We start from the raw sequence: 20,000 nt of genomic DNA on the forward strand, positions 1-20,000 counted from the left end.
TTGACACACACACACACACACACACACACACACACACACACACACACACACACACACACACACACACACACACACACACACACACACACACACACACACACACACACACAGGTGAAGACAGGAAGTGAGTGTTTCCCGAAGGATGTTCCTGAGGAAACGCAGATAATAGATGTGTGACATCACTTCCTGTGTCCTTGCTCTGTTTCAGGAGGAGGTTTTATTTGTCTAAGTGTGGAGGAAACCAAACATTCACTTCTCCATGTTTATATCACAGTTACATCTCGCAGGCTTTCCTCTTCGGCAGTTACCGGCTGTTCAACCCGTTGTCACTCTGAACTCGTAGAATCAGGACGTTTGGACAGTGGCTGTCAGCGTCTGAAGAGATGAAAAAGACGTCTTTCAGTGTGTTTGTGTAACGCACCGGGGAGAGCAGCAGTTAGAGAGGATTTGTAGTATGTAGTATGTATGTAAGGGCCAATTTCACTGTAAGGGGGTTGGTTGGGGGGGGGGATGGGTCAAACACTTGCTATAGTCGCTTTTTTCTTTCCTCCCGCGTGTCACAGAACCGTAAGCCCACCCACGACCTTTTCCTTTACATAACTGCGTCAAAAGTTACTTATAGCTCTAAAGGGACGTCAATAGTCCTGACCAAGCACGTTTACTTATAGCTCTAAAGGGACGTCAATAGTCCTGACCAAGCACGTTTACTTATAGCGCTAAAGGGACGTCAATAGTCCTGACCAAGCACGTTTACTTATAGCTCTAAAGGGACGTCAATAGTCCCGACCAAGCACGTTTACTTATAGCTCTAAAGAGAGCGTCAATAGTCCCGACCAAGCGCGTTTACTTATAGCGCTAAAGGGGACGTCAATAGTCCCGACCAAGCTGATTTACTTATAGCTCTAAAGGGACGTCAATAGTCCGACCAAGCACGTTTACTTATAGCGCTAAAGGGACGTCAATAGTCCTGACCAAGCACGTTTACTTATAGCTCTAAAGGGACGGCAATAGTCCCGACCAAGCTTGTTTACTTATAGCGCTGAAGGGACGTCAATAGTCCCCACCAAGCACGTTTACTTATAGCTCTAAAGGGACGGCAATAGTCCCGACCAAGAACGTTTACTTATAGCTCTAAAGGGGCGTCAATAGTCCCGACTCAAGCACGTTTACTTATAGCGCTGAAGGGGACGTCAATAGTCCCGACCAAGCACGTTTACTTATAGCACTAAAGGGGCGTCAATAGTCCCGACCAAGCACGTTACTTATAGCTCTAAAGGGGACGTCAATAGTCCCGACCAAGAACGTTTACTTATAGCGCTAAAGGGACGGAAATAGTCCCGACCAAGCACGTTACTTATAGCGCTAAAGGGGACGTCAATAGTCCCGACCAAGCACGTTTACTTATAGCGCTAAAGGGACGTCAATAGTCCCCCACCAAGCACGTTTACTTATAGCGCTAAAGGGGACGTCAATAGTCCCGACCAAGCACGTCTACTTATAACGCTAAAGGGGACGTCAATAGTCCCCACCAAGCACGTTTACTTATAGCTCTAAAGGGACGTCAATAGTCCCGACCAAGAACGTTTACTTATAGCTCTAAAGGGACGTCAATAGTCCCGACCAAGCACGTTTACTTATAGCGCTAAAGGGACGTCAATAGTCCCCACCAAGCACGTTTACTTATAGCTCTAAAGGGACGTCAATAGTCCCGACCAAGAACGTTTACTTATAGCGCTAAAGGGACGTCAATAGTCCCGACCAAGAACGTTTACTTATAGCTCTAAAGGGACGTCAATAGTCCCGACCAAGCACGTTTACTTATAGCGCTAAAGGGACGTCAATAGTCCCCACCAAGCACGTTTACTTATAGCGCTAAAGGGACGTCAATAGTCCGAGAGTGAGAACGTGTTGGGCTGTATGTTAGCGTGAAGTGGTAACTTGGGTCAGCAGTGTAATAGGCTGCTGACAGACAGGACTCGTAGACTGTATCCCGACCCTAACGTTTGCAGCAGAAACAGAGACAATAACATGTTTAACGCTGACCCTGATATCTCTGAGGACATGTTGACATCACTTCCTGTTTGTCTCCTAGGTAACGCGTGTCGCTGTGTGATGGTCGTCTGTGTCTCCAGTTTCCTCTTCCTGTTGATGCAGTCCTTTTTCCAGATGACCACCGCAACCCTGCAGCCAGAGTCCAACTGTAAGACCGTCTGTCTGTCTGCCTTTCTGCCTGTTTGTCTGTCTGTCTTCCTGTCTGTCTATCTGTCCTTCTGTCCTCCTGTCCGTCTGCCTGCCTGTCTGTCTATCTGTCTGTCCTTCTGTCTTCCTGTCCGTCTGCCTGTCTGTCTGTCTGTCCGTCTGCCTGCCTGCCTGTCTGTCTATCTGTCTGTCCTTCTGTCCTCCTGTCTGTCTGCCTGTCTGTATGTCTGTCTGTCTGTCTGTCTGTCTGTCTGTTTGTCTGTCCGTCTGTGTCTCTGTCTGTGTGTCTGTCTGTGTGTCTGCCTGCCTGCCTGTCTGTCCTTCTGTCCTCCTGTCTGTCTGCCTGTCTGTCTGTCTGTCTGTCTGTCTGTCTGTCTGTCTGTTTGTCTGTCCGTCTGTGTCTCTGTCTGTGTGTCTGTCCGTCTGTCTGCCTGTCTGTCTGTCGCTCTTATTTACCTGTCTGCCTCTTAATGACCTGTGTGTTTCTCTTAATGACCTATCTGTCTCATAATGACCTGTCTGTCTCTTAATGACCTGTCTGTCTCTCTTAATGACCTGTCTGTTTGCAGGTACGTCGTGGCAGAAAGCTCTCGGTCAGCTTGGTCTGGTGAGGTAAGAATGATGAATCATATTTCTACTTCTAAGTATTAACTAACTTGTAAACATATATGAGCAGAACAGTGTGTCTGTGTGTGTGTGGCTGTGTCTATGTGTGTGTTACTTTGTGTGTGTGTGTGTGTTACTGTGTGTGTCTGTGTTTTACTGTGTGTGTGTGTGTGTTTGTGTTACTGTGTATTTTTTTGCTGACTCAGCTTCTGTAAAAGTCAAACATCTGTTTCTATTTTAACAACCAAAGACGAAGGCGACTCTCAGAGTTCCTGATATGACGAGTTTCAGTTTCTGAATTTCCGATTTTTGTTTCTGAGGTTGTTGTTGAAGTAGATTTACCTCCTGAGTATGTTTTCAGGTTTTTCTACCTTTAGTGTCTCCAGGAAGAGCTTAGTGAACTCTGATAAATCTCTTGAGTCAGCGTTGGTTGAAGACTAAAACTTTGCAATTTAAAATAATCTGGAGCTGTGAGTTATGGCTGATTTATAGCAGTACATAGGTTCTATGCAGAGCTTACGTACTGCACCTGTCCTATGCAGAGCTTACGTACTGTACGTTCTCTATGCAGAGCCTACGTACAGTACGTGTCCTACGCAGAGCTTACGTACTGTATGTTCTCTATGCAGAGCCTACGTACTGCACCTGTCCTACGCAGAGCTTACGTACTGTATGTTCTCTATGCAGAGCCTACGTACTGTACGTGTCCTACGCATAGCTTACGTACTGTACATGTCCTATGCAGAGCCTACGTACTGTACGTGTCCTACGCAGAGCTTACGTACAGTACGTGCTCTATGTAGAGCTTACGTACTGTATGTGTCCTACGCAGAGCTTACGTACAGTACGTGCTCTATGTAGAGCTTACGTACAGTACGTGTCCTACGCAGAGCTTATGTACTGTACGTGTCCTGTGCAGAGCTTACGTCCTGTACGTGTCCTACGCAGAGCTTACGTACTGCACTTGTCCTACGCAGAGCTTACGTACTGTACGTGTCCTTTTTAGAGCCTACGTACTGTACGTGTCCTGTGCAGAGCTTACATACTGTATGTGTCCTACGCAGAGCTTATGTACAGTATGTGTCCTACGCAGAGCTTACGTACTGCACTTGTCCTACGCAGAGCTTACGTACTGTATGTGTCCTACGCAGAGCTTACGTACAGTACGTGTCCTATGCAGAGCTTACGTACAGTACGTGCTCTATGCAGAGCTTAAGTACAGTACGTGTCCTACTCAGAGCCTACGTACTGTACATGTCCTATGCAGAGCTTACGTACAGTACGTGCTCTATGCAGAGCTTAAGTACAGTATGTGTCCTACGCAGAGCTTACGTACTGCACTTGTCCTACGCAGAGCTTACGTACTGTACGTGTCCTATGCAGAGCTTACGTACAGTACGTGCTCTATGCAGAGCTTAAGTACAGTATGTGTCCTACGCAGAGCTTACGTACTGCACTTGTCCTCACCTTGGAGGCTTACGTGCTGTCGTGTCCTACGCAGGCTTCGTGCAGTACGTGCTCTATGTGGAAATACGTGCTGTACGTGTCCTTGGAGGCCAGAAACAGTACGTGTCTCACATGAGAGCCAAGTACAGTACGTGCTCTGTATGGAGGCTTACGTACAGTCGTGTCCTACACAGAGCTTACGTACAGTACGTGCTCTATGTAGAGCTTACGTACTGTACGTGTCCTACGCAGAGCCAAGTACAGTACGTGTCCTACGCAGAGCCAAGTACAGTACGTGCTCTATGTAGAGCTTACGTACAGTACGTGTCCTACGCAGAGCTTACGTACAGTACGTGTCCTATGTAGAGCCTACGTACAGTACGTGTCCTACGCAGAGATTACGTACAGTATGTGCTCTACGTAGAGCCTACGTACAGTACGTGTCCTACGCAGAGATTACGTACAGTATGTGCTCTACGTAGAGCTTACGTACAGTACGTGTCCTACGCAGAGCTTACGTACAGTACGTGCTCTACGTAGAGCTTACGTACAGTACGTGCCCTACGCAGAGCCTACGTACTGTACGTGTCCTATGCAGAGCTTACGTATAGTACGTGTCCTACGCAGAGCTTACGTACAGTACGTGTCCTGTGCTGGTGTGTCTGCATGGTTCTAGTGTATGTGTTGAAGAGAATAGCTGAGCCGGTACATAGTGTGTGGTAGAGTGAGTGAGAGAGTGAGTGAGAGAGTGATGGGGTCAGCTCGTTGTTGGTTGCAGGATTCTCTGCACGGTACGTGTTGGAGCGAGCTGTAGAGGACTGAAGAGAGGGAGCTGAAATCAGAGAAATAACACCCAGGGTTAGGGTTTAAAACCCAAAATAACCCCGACCAGAGGCTGCAAGGAGACTAAAGTTTGGTCTGAACTGGACTTGACATTGATGTTATTGATAATTATTAATAGTATTACACATTGATATTTGTTTGTTATTGAAGAGTTTATGAGTCAGAAAAGACATAAACTTTCTGACTGATTCTGACAAACAAACAATCGTCTGTGAGCTTGATGATGTTCTTCTTCTCTGCTGGTGCTAAAATGTTTTCATAAGAGCCAGAAAGCAAACCTACCAAAATAAGAGCCTTGTTGTTGTAGCGGTCTGTGGTTTTAGAGCAGGACAAACATCATATCCTCCGTGTGTGTGTGTGTGTGTGTGTGTGTGTGTGTGTGTGTGTGTGTGTGTTTGTTTCTCTGTGTCTGTGTGTGTGTGTGTGTCTCTCTCTCTGTGTGTGTGTGTGTGTGTGTGTGTGTGTGTATATGTGTGTGTGTGTGTGTGTGTGTGTGTGTGTATGTGTGTGTGTGTGTCAGTAAACAGTAGTCTCTCTGTCTGGACTACATGGCTCTGCAAACACCTCCACATCCATCAATAAAGTAACCCTAACACACACACACACACACACACACACACACACACACACACACACACACACACACACACACACACACACACTGTGAATCTGAACACAGTCTGACATTAACTACATTTTCAAACTGTCACAAGAAAATGCATTTTATTTATTCATAAAATCCATCAGTCAAACTGTTATGAAAATATTAGGGCCGTGAGTTTACGACGCTAAAAGTCCTGATTACTTACATGGAGTCTGGTGGAGATATGCTGGCTCTATACACGCTAAAAGTCCTGATTATTTACATGGAGTCTGGTGGAGATATGCTGGCTCTATACACGCTAAAAGTCCTGATTATTTACATGGAGTCTGGTGGAAATATGCTGGCTCTATACACGCTAAAAGTCCTGATTATTTACATGGAGTCTGGTGGGTTTGGTGATGGTGATTTCGGGGCTGTTTCATGTTAAACTAAAAGGATCTTACTCTTTAACTAAAAGGTCTATCTCTGTAGGGATCCATCCCATAATGTTGTCACACACTTAGAATAATAATCTGAGTCTGTCAGCAGTAACAACAGAACTTTTAGTGGACGCTGACTGACATAGGTCGGCTAATTGTAACCGTGTGACTGTTTCAGTCTGACAGGAAGTGATGCCGGCTCGGCAGTGAGACAGATCTTTCCAGATGTTGGCGTGCTCGTCATCAGTGTGCTGACCTGGAGGCTGATCGTAAGACTGAACGCCGACACACACACGCAGGTAACACACACACACACACACACACACACACACACACACACACACACACACACAAATGAAGCAGGTAAAACCTCATTAGGTCGTCTCCTATTGTTCCTAACAAGGTTTCCTGTCTGTTAGCGTGTAACTCAGTAAGCTATTTATTAACTGTAACCTTATTATGTGCAGTGACACACACACACACACACACACACACACACACACACACACACACACACACACACACACACACACACACACACACACTACAATGATCAGGTTTCAGGTTATTAGCTGAACTGTCGGAGTCTGTTTGTTAACATGAAACCAGACCAGCAGACAGCAGCATGAGGGGCCATCAGGACGTCTTCCTCTTCTTTATCTCTTCCTCTTCGTCATTACTATTGTAAGAGGTGGAATGAGCTCCCTGTTGACATCAGGACGGCCTAAAGCCTTTACATCTTCCGCAGAAGGCTAAAGCCACATCTCTTCCGACTCCACCCTGATGTACTTGCACTTACTACTAGCTGTCTGGAGTTTGTACCTTCAACGTTGAAAGCATTTCATTGGAAGTGGCTTTGGATGAAAGCGTCAGCTAAATGACAAACAAAAGTCTACCTTTGTTGAGTCCATGACCAAGAGAAAAAACCCTCTTCAAGACTTCTAGATGGATTTTTAATTAAACAACAAGCGCTGCATCATTGGTTCAGTTTTGAAGGAGGAAGTCATATTTCTGGACTCAGTCGAGACCAACGAGAATATTTGGACAGACCAATGGCCAAAATAACAAGTCTGAGACAATAAAAACGTTTTGAGCACTTTCCTTTCAGCAGATTGTCTAGTTGGAGGATGGTGACGTCCACAAACTGATGTTTAAACATTACCAGAGTAGACAGACTCATTTTTTAGAACAGAATAGATCTTTCTTGTCATTGTTTTAAGATAAATGTCCTAAAGGGTCCCAGAGCGTCAACCATCTCCAGGGATGGGATTACATCGTAATGAGTTGAAAGCTGCGTCGGACTGAGATGCTAAAGGAGACTTTTTGGGTCAGAACCAAACACCCAAGACACCAGACCAAGCGTTAGTTTGATTCATAAGTTCAGGTGTAAAGACTTTCATCTGCAGTATTAACACACAGTATTGATTCTCGGTTGCTGGACTAAAAACAAAACTGACAAAAACACTGAAAAAAGGACCCATCTTTTAACCCACCCACGATCTTTCCCTAAACCTAACAAAGTGTTTGTGCTCTGCACTAGGGCTGCACGATATTGACAAAATGTGATTTTGCGATATAGATTATGAATATTGCAATACAGATTATGAATATTGCAATATCGATATTAATTTCAATATTAATATATATTTTTTATATTTAAAATATTTAAAATGAGAAGAGTTACGGGAAAACGCATCAAAATAGATTCATAACAAATAAAACAAGTTTTCTTACAACACAAGGTTTATTTCAACTGACGTTCATATTGGACTGTTACAGCATGAATATATAAATAGAAATTAAGGACCATGTCTACAGAACAGGACATGTTCTACTGGTTGGACAGTATAAAATATATAAATAAAGAGAACAGGACATGTTTTACTGGTTGGACAGTATAAAATATATAAATAAAGAGAACAGGACATGTTCTACTGGTTGGACAGTATAAAATATATAAATAAAGAGAACAGGACATGTTCTACTGGTTGGACAGTATAAAATATATAAATAAAGAGAACAGGACATGTTCTACTGGTTGGACAGTATAAAATATATTAAGAGAACAGGACATGTTGTACTGGTTGGACAGTATAAAATATATAAATAAAGAGAACAGGACATGTTGTACTGGTTGGACAGTATAAAATATATAAATAAGGAGAACAGGACATGTTGTACTGGTTGGACAGTATATAATATATAAATAAAGAGAACAGGACATGTTCTACTGGTTGGACAGTATAAAATATATAAATAAAGAGAACAGGACATGTTGTACTGGTTGGACAGTATAAAATATATAAATAAAGAGAACAGGACATGTTTTACTGGTTGGACAGTATAAAATATATAAGGAGAACAGGACATGTTGTACTGGTTGGACAGTATAAATATATAAATAAAGTGAACAGGACATGTTGTACTGGTTGGACAGTATAAATATATAAATAAAGAGAACAGGACATGTTGTACTGGTTGGAAAGTATAAATATATAAATAAAGAGAACAGGACATGTTGTACTGGTTGGACAGTATAAATATATAAATAAAGAGAACAGGACATGTTGTACTGGTTGGACAGTATAAATATATAAAGAGAACAGGACATGTTCTACTGGTTGGATAGTATAAATATATAAAGAGAACAGGACATGTTCTACTGGTTGGACAGTATAAATATATAAATAAAGAGAACAGGACATGTTTTACTGGTTGGACAGTATAAATATATAAAGAGAACAGGACATGTTCTACTGGTTGGACAGTATAAATATATAAAGAGAACAGGACATGTTCTACTGGTTGGACAGTATAAATATATAAATAAAGAGAACAGGACATGTTCTACTGGTTGGACAGTATAAATATATAAATAAAGAGAACAGGACATGTTCTACTGGTTGGACAGTATAAATATATAAATAAAGAGAACAGGACATGTTCTACTGGTTGGACAGTATAAATATATATAAAGAGAACAGGACATGTTCTACTGGTTGGACAGTATAAATATATAAATAAAGAGAACAGGACATGTTTTACTGGTTGGACAGTATAAATATATAAAGAGAACAGGACATGTTCTAGTGGTTGGACAGTATAAATATATAAATAAAGAGAACAGGACATGTTTTACTGGTTGGACAGTATAAATATATAAAGAGAACAGGACATGTTCTACTGGTTGGACAGTATAAATATATAAATAAAGAGAACAGGACATGTTTTACTGGTTGGACAGTATAAATATATAAAGAGAACAGGACATGTTCTACTGGTTGGACAGTATAAATATATCAATAAAGAGAACAGGACATGTTTTACTGGTTGGACAGTATAAATATATCAATAAAGAGAACAGGACATGTTCTACTGGTTGGACAGTATAAATATATAAATAAAGAGAACAGGACAGCTTTTCTTTCTCTTCTCTGATTCGTTCCGTGTTGTTGTCTCTGTCTACTTCTTCACTCACACTGTCACTCTGTTGAAATATGCAGACATGTCACGTGGTCCGCTCCATAGGGTTTGTCATGTAGTGGACCTGTGCGCTGACGTGCACTAACATGTGCACGTGGCACGGTAACTGGCCAATGAAATAGGATCATTACAGCGTTTCAAGCTCTAAATCAAACACAACTAAGCCACACAGCCAACGGACGGGACGCAGCGCTCCACAAAATAAACTAAATTTTGCATACTTATTGCGACGCTCACACACTCGATATATTGTGATAACGATATTGAGTCGATATATCTTGCACCCCTACTCTGCACGCTGAAAAGTGAGGCCAAGAATCCCGACCTCAGACTTCACAGATATCTTTAAACATTGTGTAAGGTTCCCAGAGCCCCAAACATCTCCGTGAACGGGATAACATCGTAATGAGTTCAACATGTTGTCTGACTGAGACTAAAGAGACTTTTAGCGTCAGTAACTAACGCCAGACACCTGATCAAGAGTCAGTTTTTGAGGCGCTAGGAGTGAGACTGAGTTAGATATATGTATATTTATTTAGGGGATTGTTCGGTGCCGCTGGATGTCCGTCATCTTCTGCTTTCTTTGTGTTGGCGTTCTAAACCCCGGTTGATTCGGGAACTCTCCTTGAAGAGCTAGAACCGACAATCAAATAATATTTCTCTCAAAATAATATGTCCATCACACAGTCAACAGCTATTTCAATTCCAGAGATGCCTCCCTATGTTCACATGTTCCACCAAAACAAGTTCCTTCCTGGGACTATTTAGCAGAGGCACCGTGGCTCTGTCGGGAGCTTAGCCCCGCCCACGATGACTGTGATTGGTTTAAAGAAATGCCAATAAACCAGAGCACGTTTTACTCCCATCCAGGAATGCTGTGTGGACTAGACAGACCTTTCTCTGCAGAGCTGTGGAGGAAGGTCTGACTATAAGAGACGACACATGAGTTAATTAATGTAGTTTAGAGTAATAAGACGGTTGTGTTTCAGCCTCAGCAGCAGCAGCAGGACCGGGAGGAGGATCGGATGTCTGAGGAGGACTCTGTCCTCGGAGACGAGGAGGAGGAAGAGGGAGAAGTCACCAGAAACAAGTTTCTGGTTGAACTGGAGTTACTGGTCGGTAAAACCAGACAGATGGTGGAAACCATGACGACGACTGGAGGGAAAGTCGTGCTGACAGTTCTGCTCGGACTGACAGGTAAAATACTTTCATACAAACAGTATGTTATAACTAGCACAACTAGAAGAAGACTTTCAGATAACTAGAAGAAGACTATCAGATAACTAGAAGACTATCAGATAACTAGAAGACTATCAGATAACTAGAAGAAGACTTTCAGATAACTATAAGAAGACTATCAGATAACTAGAAGACTATCAGATAACTAGAAGACTATCAGATAACTAGAAGACTATCAGATAAGTAGAAGACTATCAGATAAGTAGAAGACTATCAGATAACTAGAAGACTATCAGATAAGTAGAAGACTATCAGATAAGTAGAAGACTATCAGATAAGTAGAAGACTATCAGATAACTGAAGAAGACTTTCAGATAACTAGAAGAAGACTATCAGATAACTAGAAGACTTTCAGATAACTAGAAGACTATCAGATAACTAGAAGACTATCAGATAACTAGAAGAAGACTTTCAGATAACTAGAAGAAGACTATCAGATAACTAGAAGACTATCAGATAACTAGAAGACTATCAGATAACTAGAAGAAGACTTTCAGATAACTATAAGAAGACTATCAGATAACTAGAAGACTATCAGATAACTAGAAGACTATCAGATAACTAGAAGACTATCAGATAACTAGAAGAAGACTTTCAGATAACTATAAGAAGACTATCAGATAACTAGAAGACTATCAGATAACTAGAAGACTATCAGATAACTAGAAGACTATCAGATAAGTAGAAGAAGTCTTTTTAAGTTTATTTTTAAGTTTATTATATGAATACCCATTATATTGTCTTCCTGTGGTCCAAACAGCATTAAAATGCTCATATTATGCTTTTTGGCCTTTTCCCCTTTCCTTTATTGTGTTATATATCTTTGTTGTGCAAGTTATAGGTTTACAAAGTGAAAAAGTCCAAAGACTTACCATCTGTTCACAAACTGCTCCAAAACAGCTCTATTGTAGTCCAGCCTTTACTTTAGAGACATTACATTACATTACATGTCATTTAGCTGACTCTTTTATCCAAAGTGACTTACAAATTGCTATATATGTTTGAGGCTGCACGCCTCTGGAGCAACTAGGGGTTAAGTGTCTTGGTCAGGGACACATTGGTTGATGTGTCACAGTGGGAATCGATCCCAGGTCTCCCACACCAAAGGCATGTGTGCGCCATCACCACCCACAGACATACGTGCATCACTTTGTAACACACGTTATAATGCTCGCCTAGCTGCTAGCATGGGACACCCTAATACTCTGCTTCTGACTGGCTAGTAGTCCTTACCTAGGTACTGTCAGGGCCCTCATACTCTGCTTCTGACTGGCTAGTAGTCCTTACCTAGGTACTGTCAGGGCCCTCATACTCTGCTTCTGACTGGCTAGTAGTCCTTACCTAGGTACTGTCAGGGCTCGCCCTGATACTCTGCTCCTGACTGGCTAGTAGTCCTTAGCTACTGTCAGGGCACCCCCTCATACTCTGCTTCTAACTGGCTAGTAGTCCTTACCTAGGTACTGTCAGGGTACGCCCTCATACTCTGCTCCTGACTGGCTAGTAGTCCTTACCTAGCAACTGTCAGGGTACGCCCTCATACGCTGCTCCTGACTGGCTAGTAGTCCTTACCTAGGTACTGTCAGGGCATGCCCTCATACTCTGCTCCTGACTGGCTAGTAGTCCTTACCTAGGTACTGTCAGGGCACGCCCTCATACTCTGCTTCTGACTGGCTAGTAGTCCTTACCTAGGTACTGTCAGGGCACGCCCTCATACTCTGCTTCTGACTGGCTAGTAGTCCTTACCTAGGTACTGTCAGGGCACGCCCTCATACTCTGCTTCTGACTGGCTAGTAGTCCTTACCTAGGTACTGTCAGGGCACGCCCTCATACTCTGCTTCTGACTGGCTAGTAGTCCTTACGTAGCTATGCACATGTGCGACTCCCAACAAAAATGTAACAAAAGTGAGAGGTCTCACTCTGTAGCTAAAACAGAGAGGGTGAAACAGGGTGAAAAGAGGAGCTGCAGCAATGTGCAGTACAAAAAAATATGGTGTTTTTTGAAAATTAAACCATGTAAACCTATTCTGGTACAACCTCTAAATACAATTATGTATGAACCTGAAGATGAGCATAATATGAGCACTTTAAGTAATTAAAATATTTAAAACATTTTATGCCACGTTCAGGTAAAGAATATAAACATAAACTCTAATAAGTATGAAACAAAATAAGCAAACAACTACAAAAACCCAAGAAAAATCTTGAAAACTAATTGCATTATACTTTTACAGAGCTTGCCTTTAGCACGCTCACACAGACAAAGAACTTAAACAAATATTCCTTACATCAAACGAAAATAATCTTGAGGATATAAAACCTCAAGATAAAGGTGAGATTTGATTTTTGTCTTAAAACTTGCATTTCCGTTAGATAAAACGATAGTTACTTATGAGATTATTCCCTGAAGAAATAGCTCTGTAAAACGAGGTGCAGTTTTTAAACCCCTCTTCTGCCCCCCCCACCAGGCATCATGTTCCCCTCCCTCTCCTCCCTCCCCTACCTGCTCTGTTTTCAGGTGTTGTGTACGTGGTGGGCATGGTCCGGCCATGTCCCACCCCTCCTCTTTAGATGTGTATCTGTGATGTCACTGCCCTACTCCGCCTCCCACTTCCTGCTCCTCTACAGCTACCAGCTGCCCTCGCTGCAGGAGGCGTGGCCTCCCAACCGCACCTCCGCCAGGTAAAACACCCCACCAGGTAACACACACCCGCCAGGTAACACACCTCCATCAGGTAACACACCCCCGCCAGTTAACACACCCCACCAGGTAACACACACCCGCCAGGTAACACACCTCCATCAGGTAACACACCCCCGCCAGTTAACACACCCCCACCTACCAAACGCCAAATGCGGGTACATTTTTCAATTGCCGAGTAAATCTCAGAGGGCTGAATGCTTGAAACAAAAAGTTGTTTACACACACACACACACACACACACACACACACACACACACACACACACACACACACACAGACACACACTGTAAAGTTTCCAGAGATAACTTTTGTTAGGACAACTGAAATGAGTAAATAGAGGAGAGGAGTGAAGAGAGAGAGAGTAAAGCCAAAGTTTTGGGTGTGTGGATTATAATAACAGGTTGAGTCAAACACAGACTCTCTTCATAACATGTTGCTGTAAACTAACAGCAGGTCTGGAGTCAGTTATCTGAGACTCTGCTGCCCCCTGTTGGTTGTCTTTAGGAAACAGCAGGTCTGGAGTCAGTTATCTGAGACTCTGCTGCCCCCTGTTGGTTGTCTTTAGGAAACAGCAGGTCTGGAGTCAGTTATCTGAGACTCTGCTGCCCCCTGTTGGTTGTCTTTAGGAAACAGCAGGTCAGCAGTCATTTATCTTAGCTACAAACGGTATAGACTTATTTTGATGTATACTCTGTTACTGTCATGATTGCCTGTTTAGGATGCTCCCGGCTGGCTCGGTGGACTGCTCTGTCCCCTGATATGATATGATTGATTGATTGATTGCTTGATTGACTGAGTGATTGATTCCTGTGCTCCAGAGTGTTTGGGATGGTCCCGGCTGGCTCGGTGGACTGCTCGGCCCCCTGGAGGCTGCAGGTGAACTCTGAGCTCAGCTGGTTTCACTTCTGCAGTCCTCTGATGCTGCTGCTGCTCTACAACACCGTGGCCAGTCTGTGGAGGAACCAGGTGATCACTGCACACATTATAATAATCATTTCATGTTTAATGTGTGTTTATATACAATATGTCGCCGTTTTTGGTGTCTCGCCTGCCAAATACAAATTTCTCCTGTAATCAGAATCAGAATACTTTATTGATCCTCTCAGGGGAATTATTTACCTGCAGTTGCTCACAGTCACATTCAAGGTAAAGGAGTAAGAGAAGAGCAAGTCAATAAGTGTATACAGTAAATAAGTAACATATATACAATAAGACATAAATAAAACATAAATTAAATATATATCTATAGGAGACAATAAAGGCGTATCTCATCTCACCTCATCTCACCGCATCTCACCTCATCTCATCTTACCTTATCTCATCTCATCTTACCTCACCTCATCTCACCTCATCTCACCTCACCTCATCTTACCTCATCTTATCTCATCTTACCTCACCTCATCTTACCTCATCTCACCTCATCTCATCTCATCTCACCTCATCTCATCTCACCTCACCTCACCTCATCTCATCTCACCTTATCTCATCTCACCTCATCTCATCTCATTTTACCTTATCTCATCTCACCTCATCTGACCTCACCTCATCTCACCTTATCTCATCTCACCTCAACTCACCTCACCTTATCTCATTTCATCTTACCTCACCACATCTCATCTCATCTCACCTCACCTCATCTCACCTCACCTCACCTCATCTCATCTCACCTCATCTCATCTCAATTCACCTCATCTCACCTCACCTCATCTCACCTCACCTCATCTCATCTCACCTTATCTCATCTCAATTCACCTCATCTCACCTCACCTCACCTCACCTCACCTCATCTCACCTCATCTCACCTCACCTCATCTCATCTTACTTTATCTCACCTCATCTCACCTCACCTCATCTCATCTTACTTTATCTCATCTCATCTCACCTTACTTTATCTCATCTCATCTCACCTCACCTCATCTTACCTCATCTTACCTCATCTCACCTCACCTCATCTCACCTCATCTCATCTTACCTCATCTTACGTCATCTCATCTTACCTCATCTCGTCTTACCTCATCTCATCTTATCTCATCATATTTTACCTCATCTCACTCATCTTACCTCATCTCACCTCATCTTACCTTATCTCATCTCATCTCATCTTATCTTACCACCTTACCTTACGATGTAATTTGATGATGTCAAGACTTCCTGAGCAGATATTTAAATAGTCTGTTTATGGTAGAGACTCTCGGCTCTCATTGGCAGACGTGTCACATATTTTTGCAGCTGATCGACGGTGATGGGGGGAGGGGTACAGATAGGACAGAGTCATCGATCAGCAGGAGCTGTGACATCATCACCGCCACCAGCAACCTGAGTGATGATGTCAGCGGTGACATCACAGCGGAGAGACGGAGAGAGCTTTGGAGGAGAGCTCACGACCGTCCCGAGAGCAGAGACGTACGCAAACACTAAAGATAACATCATTTATTTATTATTGCCGTTTTATTACTAATTAGATTTCAGTGAGTTACTGTCAGGTTTATTCTAGTTTTGTAGTTTAATGTGACAGCTGTCTGTGTTTCCGTCTGTAGACGCTGGTGTCCTCCACCAATCACAGTCCGTCTGACTCTTTTGCCCCGCCCACCCAGAGCACAGCCCTGGGATTGGATGTTTACTCCACGCCTCACTACTCTCTCAGCCAATCAGGTGAGTTTGTGGTTTGAATCCCAGCACAGCTGTTCAGATTCAGAGTTACCTTGAATCAGAACGACCGGAGGTTCCTCAGACGCTCCACTAGCCATGTGTTTTACCTAACTAACTTTCTTTATGTCAGCTCCTCTGGTTTGTTTGGTGCCGTTCGTCTTCTTCATTTCAGCGTAACTCGTAATGGATACTACACACTAAACACGTAGCTAACAGTTGATATAAGTAACATGCATGTTCATGGGAAATGTAGATTAGTACTATGCAGTCCCTCCAGAAAAACGCGATTATGCGATTGCATAATTCAATGCCAAAGTCTGCATATTTATTTCGGGGGCCGCATTTTTTCAAATACGCCGCAGTTTCGCCGCACAAATTGCAGATTTCCGCGCAAAATATGCGGTTGAAAAAGTTGAAAAATTTGAAAAAGTTGAAAAATTTGAAAAATGTTGCATTTACTTCGCACAAGAGCAGCCATTTTCCCCTGTTGCCATGGGAACGTTATGAAGTGACGTAATTACGCAACGTGAACATCATCGAAAAGCTGCAAACCCCGCGATGAAGCCACGATGAAACCACAGTTTTTGCAAGTTCCCGCAATTTCAACGCATAAAATTGCATAAATATCCCGCATATTCCATCACATTTTTTAAGAAAACGTGCCACATAATCAAGGAGTTTAGCCCAAAACAATCACAAAAAAACTCCACGTTTCTGGAAGGACTGACTATGAGCAATGTTGCCAGACAAAGATTATGTCTCCAAGCCAAACATACACAAAACAGCCCAAATTTCATGGCGGAACACAGACGCATTGTTTCTGCATCTGGCTGATTCAGACAGACGCAGATTTGTTTGATTAATTCCTCACCGGACAAGTTTTCTTGTACAGTATTAGCCGATTAAAAAGTAGTTTTTACCCGTATTTGGCGGGTTGGCTGGTGTTAATGTAAAGCCCTGATTGCTGGTTCTGTTGTCTGTTTGTTGCTGCAGACACTTTGGAGACGTGTGAGTTTGAAGGAGATGAATGGGAGGAGGAGGAGGAGGAGGAGGAGGAGGAGGAGGAGAAGGAAGGGGTCGGTGCTACCGCTCTGGCGTTCAGCTTCCTCCTCAAACAGAGCTACATCTGTGCTCTTATGGCCATGATGGCCTGGCCCATCACGTACGTGTCCTGGCTGACGTGCGTCCTGCTGCTGTGGTCGTGCATCCTCTGGATGATGCGAGAGCGTCGCTGCTACACGCTGATGTCATCACCCTGGCTGGTCGCCTACGGCAACCTGCTCGTCGTCATGCAGTATGTCTACAGCTTCCCCTCCGTCCAGGAAGTTCCTGGACTGTTCCCGAGAAAAGACGATCCCTGCAGGGAGCTCGCCTCAAAGGTAACATTACTACTGTTACTGTGATGTTACTGTGATGTTATTGTGATATTACTGTGATGTTACTGTGATATAACTGTGATGTTACTGCGATCTTAAGGTGATGTTACTGTGATGTTACTTTGATGTTACTGTGATGTTACTGTTACTGTGATGTTACTGCGATGTTACTGTGATATTACTGTGATGTTACTGTTACTGTGAAATTACTGTGATGTTACTGTTACTGTGATATTACTGTGATGTTACTGTGATATTACTGTGATGTTACTGTTACTGTGAAATTACTGTGATGTTACTGTGATGTTACTGTGATATTACTGTTACTGTGATGTTACTGTTACTGTGATGTTACTGTTACATTACTGTGATGTTACTGTGATGTTACTGTTACTGTGATATTACTATGATATTACTGTGATGTTACTGTTACTGTGATGTTACTGTGATATTACTGTGATGTTACTGTGTGATGTTACTGTGGTGTTACTGTGATGTTACGCCTCGGACTGAGTGAAGGGTTAAAAACAGGAGTGTGGAGATGGATGATAACAAAGCTATTTATTTACTTCAACATGATAAAAGTATTAGTCGTAGTAGTGTATTTACGATGCTTTCGTTGACTGCAGCTGACCCTCAGGGTGAATCAAAGAGTTAGAGTTCTAACATCTAACCAAAAACAACCAAACACAAACACAGTTACTAAAGCTAACTTCCTAGAGAATTCCAGAGATTCAGCTCTACTGCTTCGACTTAACTTAACATACTCGCTGTTGTCTGCAAATGTGTAATCTGATGATCATTTTGTTGTTGCAGTTGTTGTGTCTGTTGACCTTCTGGCTGCTGCTGCGTCAGGCGCTAACTGAGAAGAGAGACAGACAGAAAGACCCACAGCTGTCCACCATCACTGTCCACACAGAGGGTAAAACACCTGTCTCACTGATCATTCACCTGTCTGTCTGACTGCTGTTTTGGGTAGATGCTAGATCACAACCGCTACACGTGCCGACATCAACACAGAGCATCCTGCTTCCTGTTCGTCATCACAGCTGCAGACTGACTTTAACAGAGTATAGCTGCATTTTCTACCGCTATAAATCTCCATTAAAGGCTTCTAAACCAAAAACTACAGAATGAAGCATGTTCCAAAAGAGATGCAGTGTTGTAATGTAACTAAGTACATGTACTCCAGTACTGTACTTCAGTCCAAATGTTGAGGTACTTGTACTTTACTTGAGTCTTTTCTGTTCATGCCACTTTCTACTTCTACTACTACTTTAGTTACTCCACTACATTCATCTGTTCCAGCTTTAGTTACTAGTTACTTTAGTTACTAGTTACTTTAGTTACCAGTTACATGTAGTTTATAAATCTGATGTTTGATTCTAAAGTAAACTAGCCGACAATATAACGACTACAAGTCAGCTGAGAGGATCAGACCATTACACACACAGCTGTGTGTGTGTGTGTGTGTGTGTGTGTGTGTGTGTGTGTGTGCGTGTGTGTGTCTATTTGGATGCTTTACACTTTCTACAATGTTTTACTACATTTCCCTGATGATACTTACAGACTTTTACTGAAGGAACATTTTCACCAAAGAGTATAGAAGCGGTGGAAGAAGTATTCAGATTACTTCAGTAAAGTATTAATACCACAATGTAAAATACTCTGTTACAGTAAAAGTCCTGCAGTGAAAGAGTATAGAAGTAACAAGAGGCGAAACTCAATAGAATGATCCATTGCAACAAACGCACCAATGACCGAGCTGCAGCTTCCAATGGATCATTATATTGAGTTTCCTCTTTCACTGACTTGGTATTAATACTTTACTGAAGTAATCTGAATACTTCTTCCACCGCTGCAGAATTGTGGTCTGAAATTAATAAAAACTTCACTAACCAAGAGTGTAGAACACAAACTCTGTTGACACGTGTGTCAGGTGTGATCTAGCATCTGCTGCTGTTTTGCGTCCCCCAGAGGAGCAGCGTGCTTGTGATGATCTGCAGGAGAAGAAGGAGGAGGAGGAGGTGTCGTACGAGGAGGTGCTGCGCCTGCAGAGAGGAGGAGGACTTAAGATGGAGGCTCTTGTTGCTGTGGTTACCAGGATGTTCGTTAAATACTGGATCTATGTCTGCGGAACAATGTTCTTCTTTGTTAGTTTTGAAGGAAAAATCGTCGTCTACAAAGTGATCTACATGGTGATGTTCCTCTGCTGCGTCGCTCTCTACCAGGTAAGACTCAAGTACTACAAGTACTACCAGTGTGTGTACTCCAGGGTCTGCTGCGGCGATACCACTGTGCTACTTTGATTCTTAATCTACAACTTTACTAAATTGTTTGAGTGGGTTAGGGTTAGGCTAGAGATTGAGATTGAGATTGTTCTGATGAAGCTAGTCTCTTATAGCCAGCTCTATCTCCACAGCGCTGCACAGGAA

General features: G+C 42.9%; 1 protein-coding gene across 1 annotated transcript in view; it reads left to right on the top strand.

The window, feature by feature from the left end:
* LOC144513299 (piezo-type mechanosensitive ion channel component 2-like) overlaps positions 1 to 20,000 on the top strand; it is a 66,613-nt gene that overhangs the window by 9,926 nt on the left and 36,687 nt on the right. Inside the window, exons 3-13 of the mRNA XM_078244332.1 lie at positions 2,093 to 2,200; positions 2,769 to 2,811; positions 6,296 to 6,416; positions 10,608 to 10,797; positions 13,305 to 13,518; positions 14,359 to 14,506; positions 15,770 to 15,943; positions 16,078 to 16,192; positions 17,183 to 17,568; positions 18,382 to 18,487; positions 19,543 to 19,796. Of these exons, the coding sequence (XP_078100458.1) occupies positions 2,093 to 2,200; positions 2,769 to 2,811; positions 6,296 to 6,416; positions 10,608 to 10,797; positions 13,305 to 13,518; positions 14,359 to 14,506; positions 15,770 to 15,943; positions 16,078 to 16,192; positions 17,183 to 17,568; positions 18,382 to 18,487; positions 19,543 to 19,796 (1,859 nt within the window). The remainder of the gene's footprint in view (positions 1 to 2,092; positions 2,201 to 2,768; positions 2,812 to 6,295; positions 6,417 to 10,607; positions 10,798 to 13,304; positions 13,519 to 14,358; positions 14,507 to 15,769; positions 15,944 to 16,077; positions 16,193 to 17,182; positions 17,569 to 18,381; positions 18,488 to 19,542; positions 19,797 to 20,000) is intronic.

The sequence above is a fragment of the Sander vitreus genome, unplaced genomic scaffold (assembly GCF_031162955.1).
Source record: "Sander vitreus isolate 19-12246 unplaced genomic scaffold, sanVit1 ctg207_0, whole genome shotgun sequence".
NCBI classification, from domain to species: domain Eukaryota; kingdom Metazoa; phylum Chordata; class Actinopteri; order Perciformes; family Percidae; genus Sander; species Sander vitreus.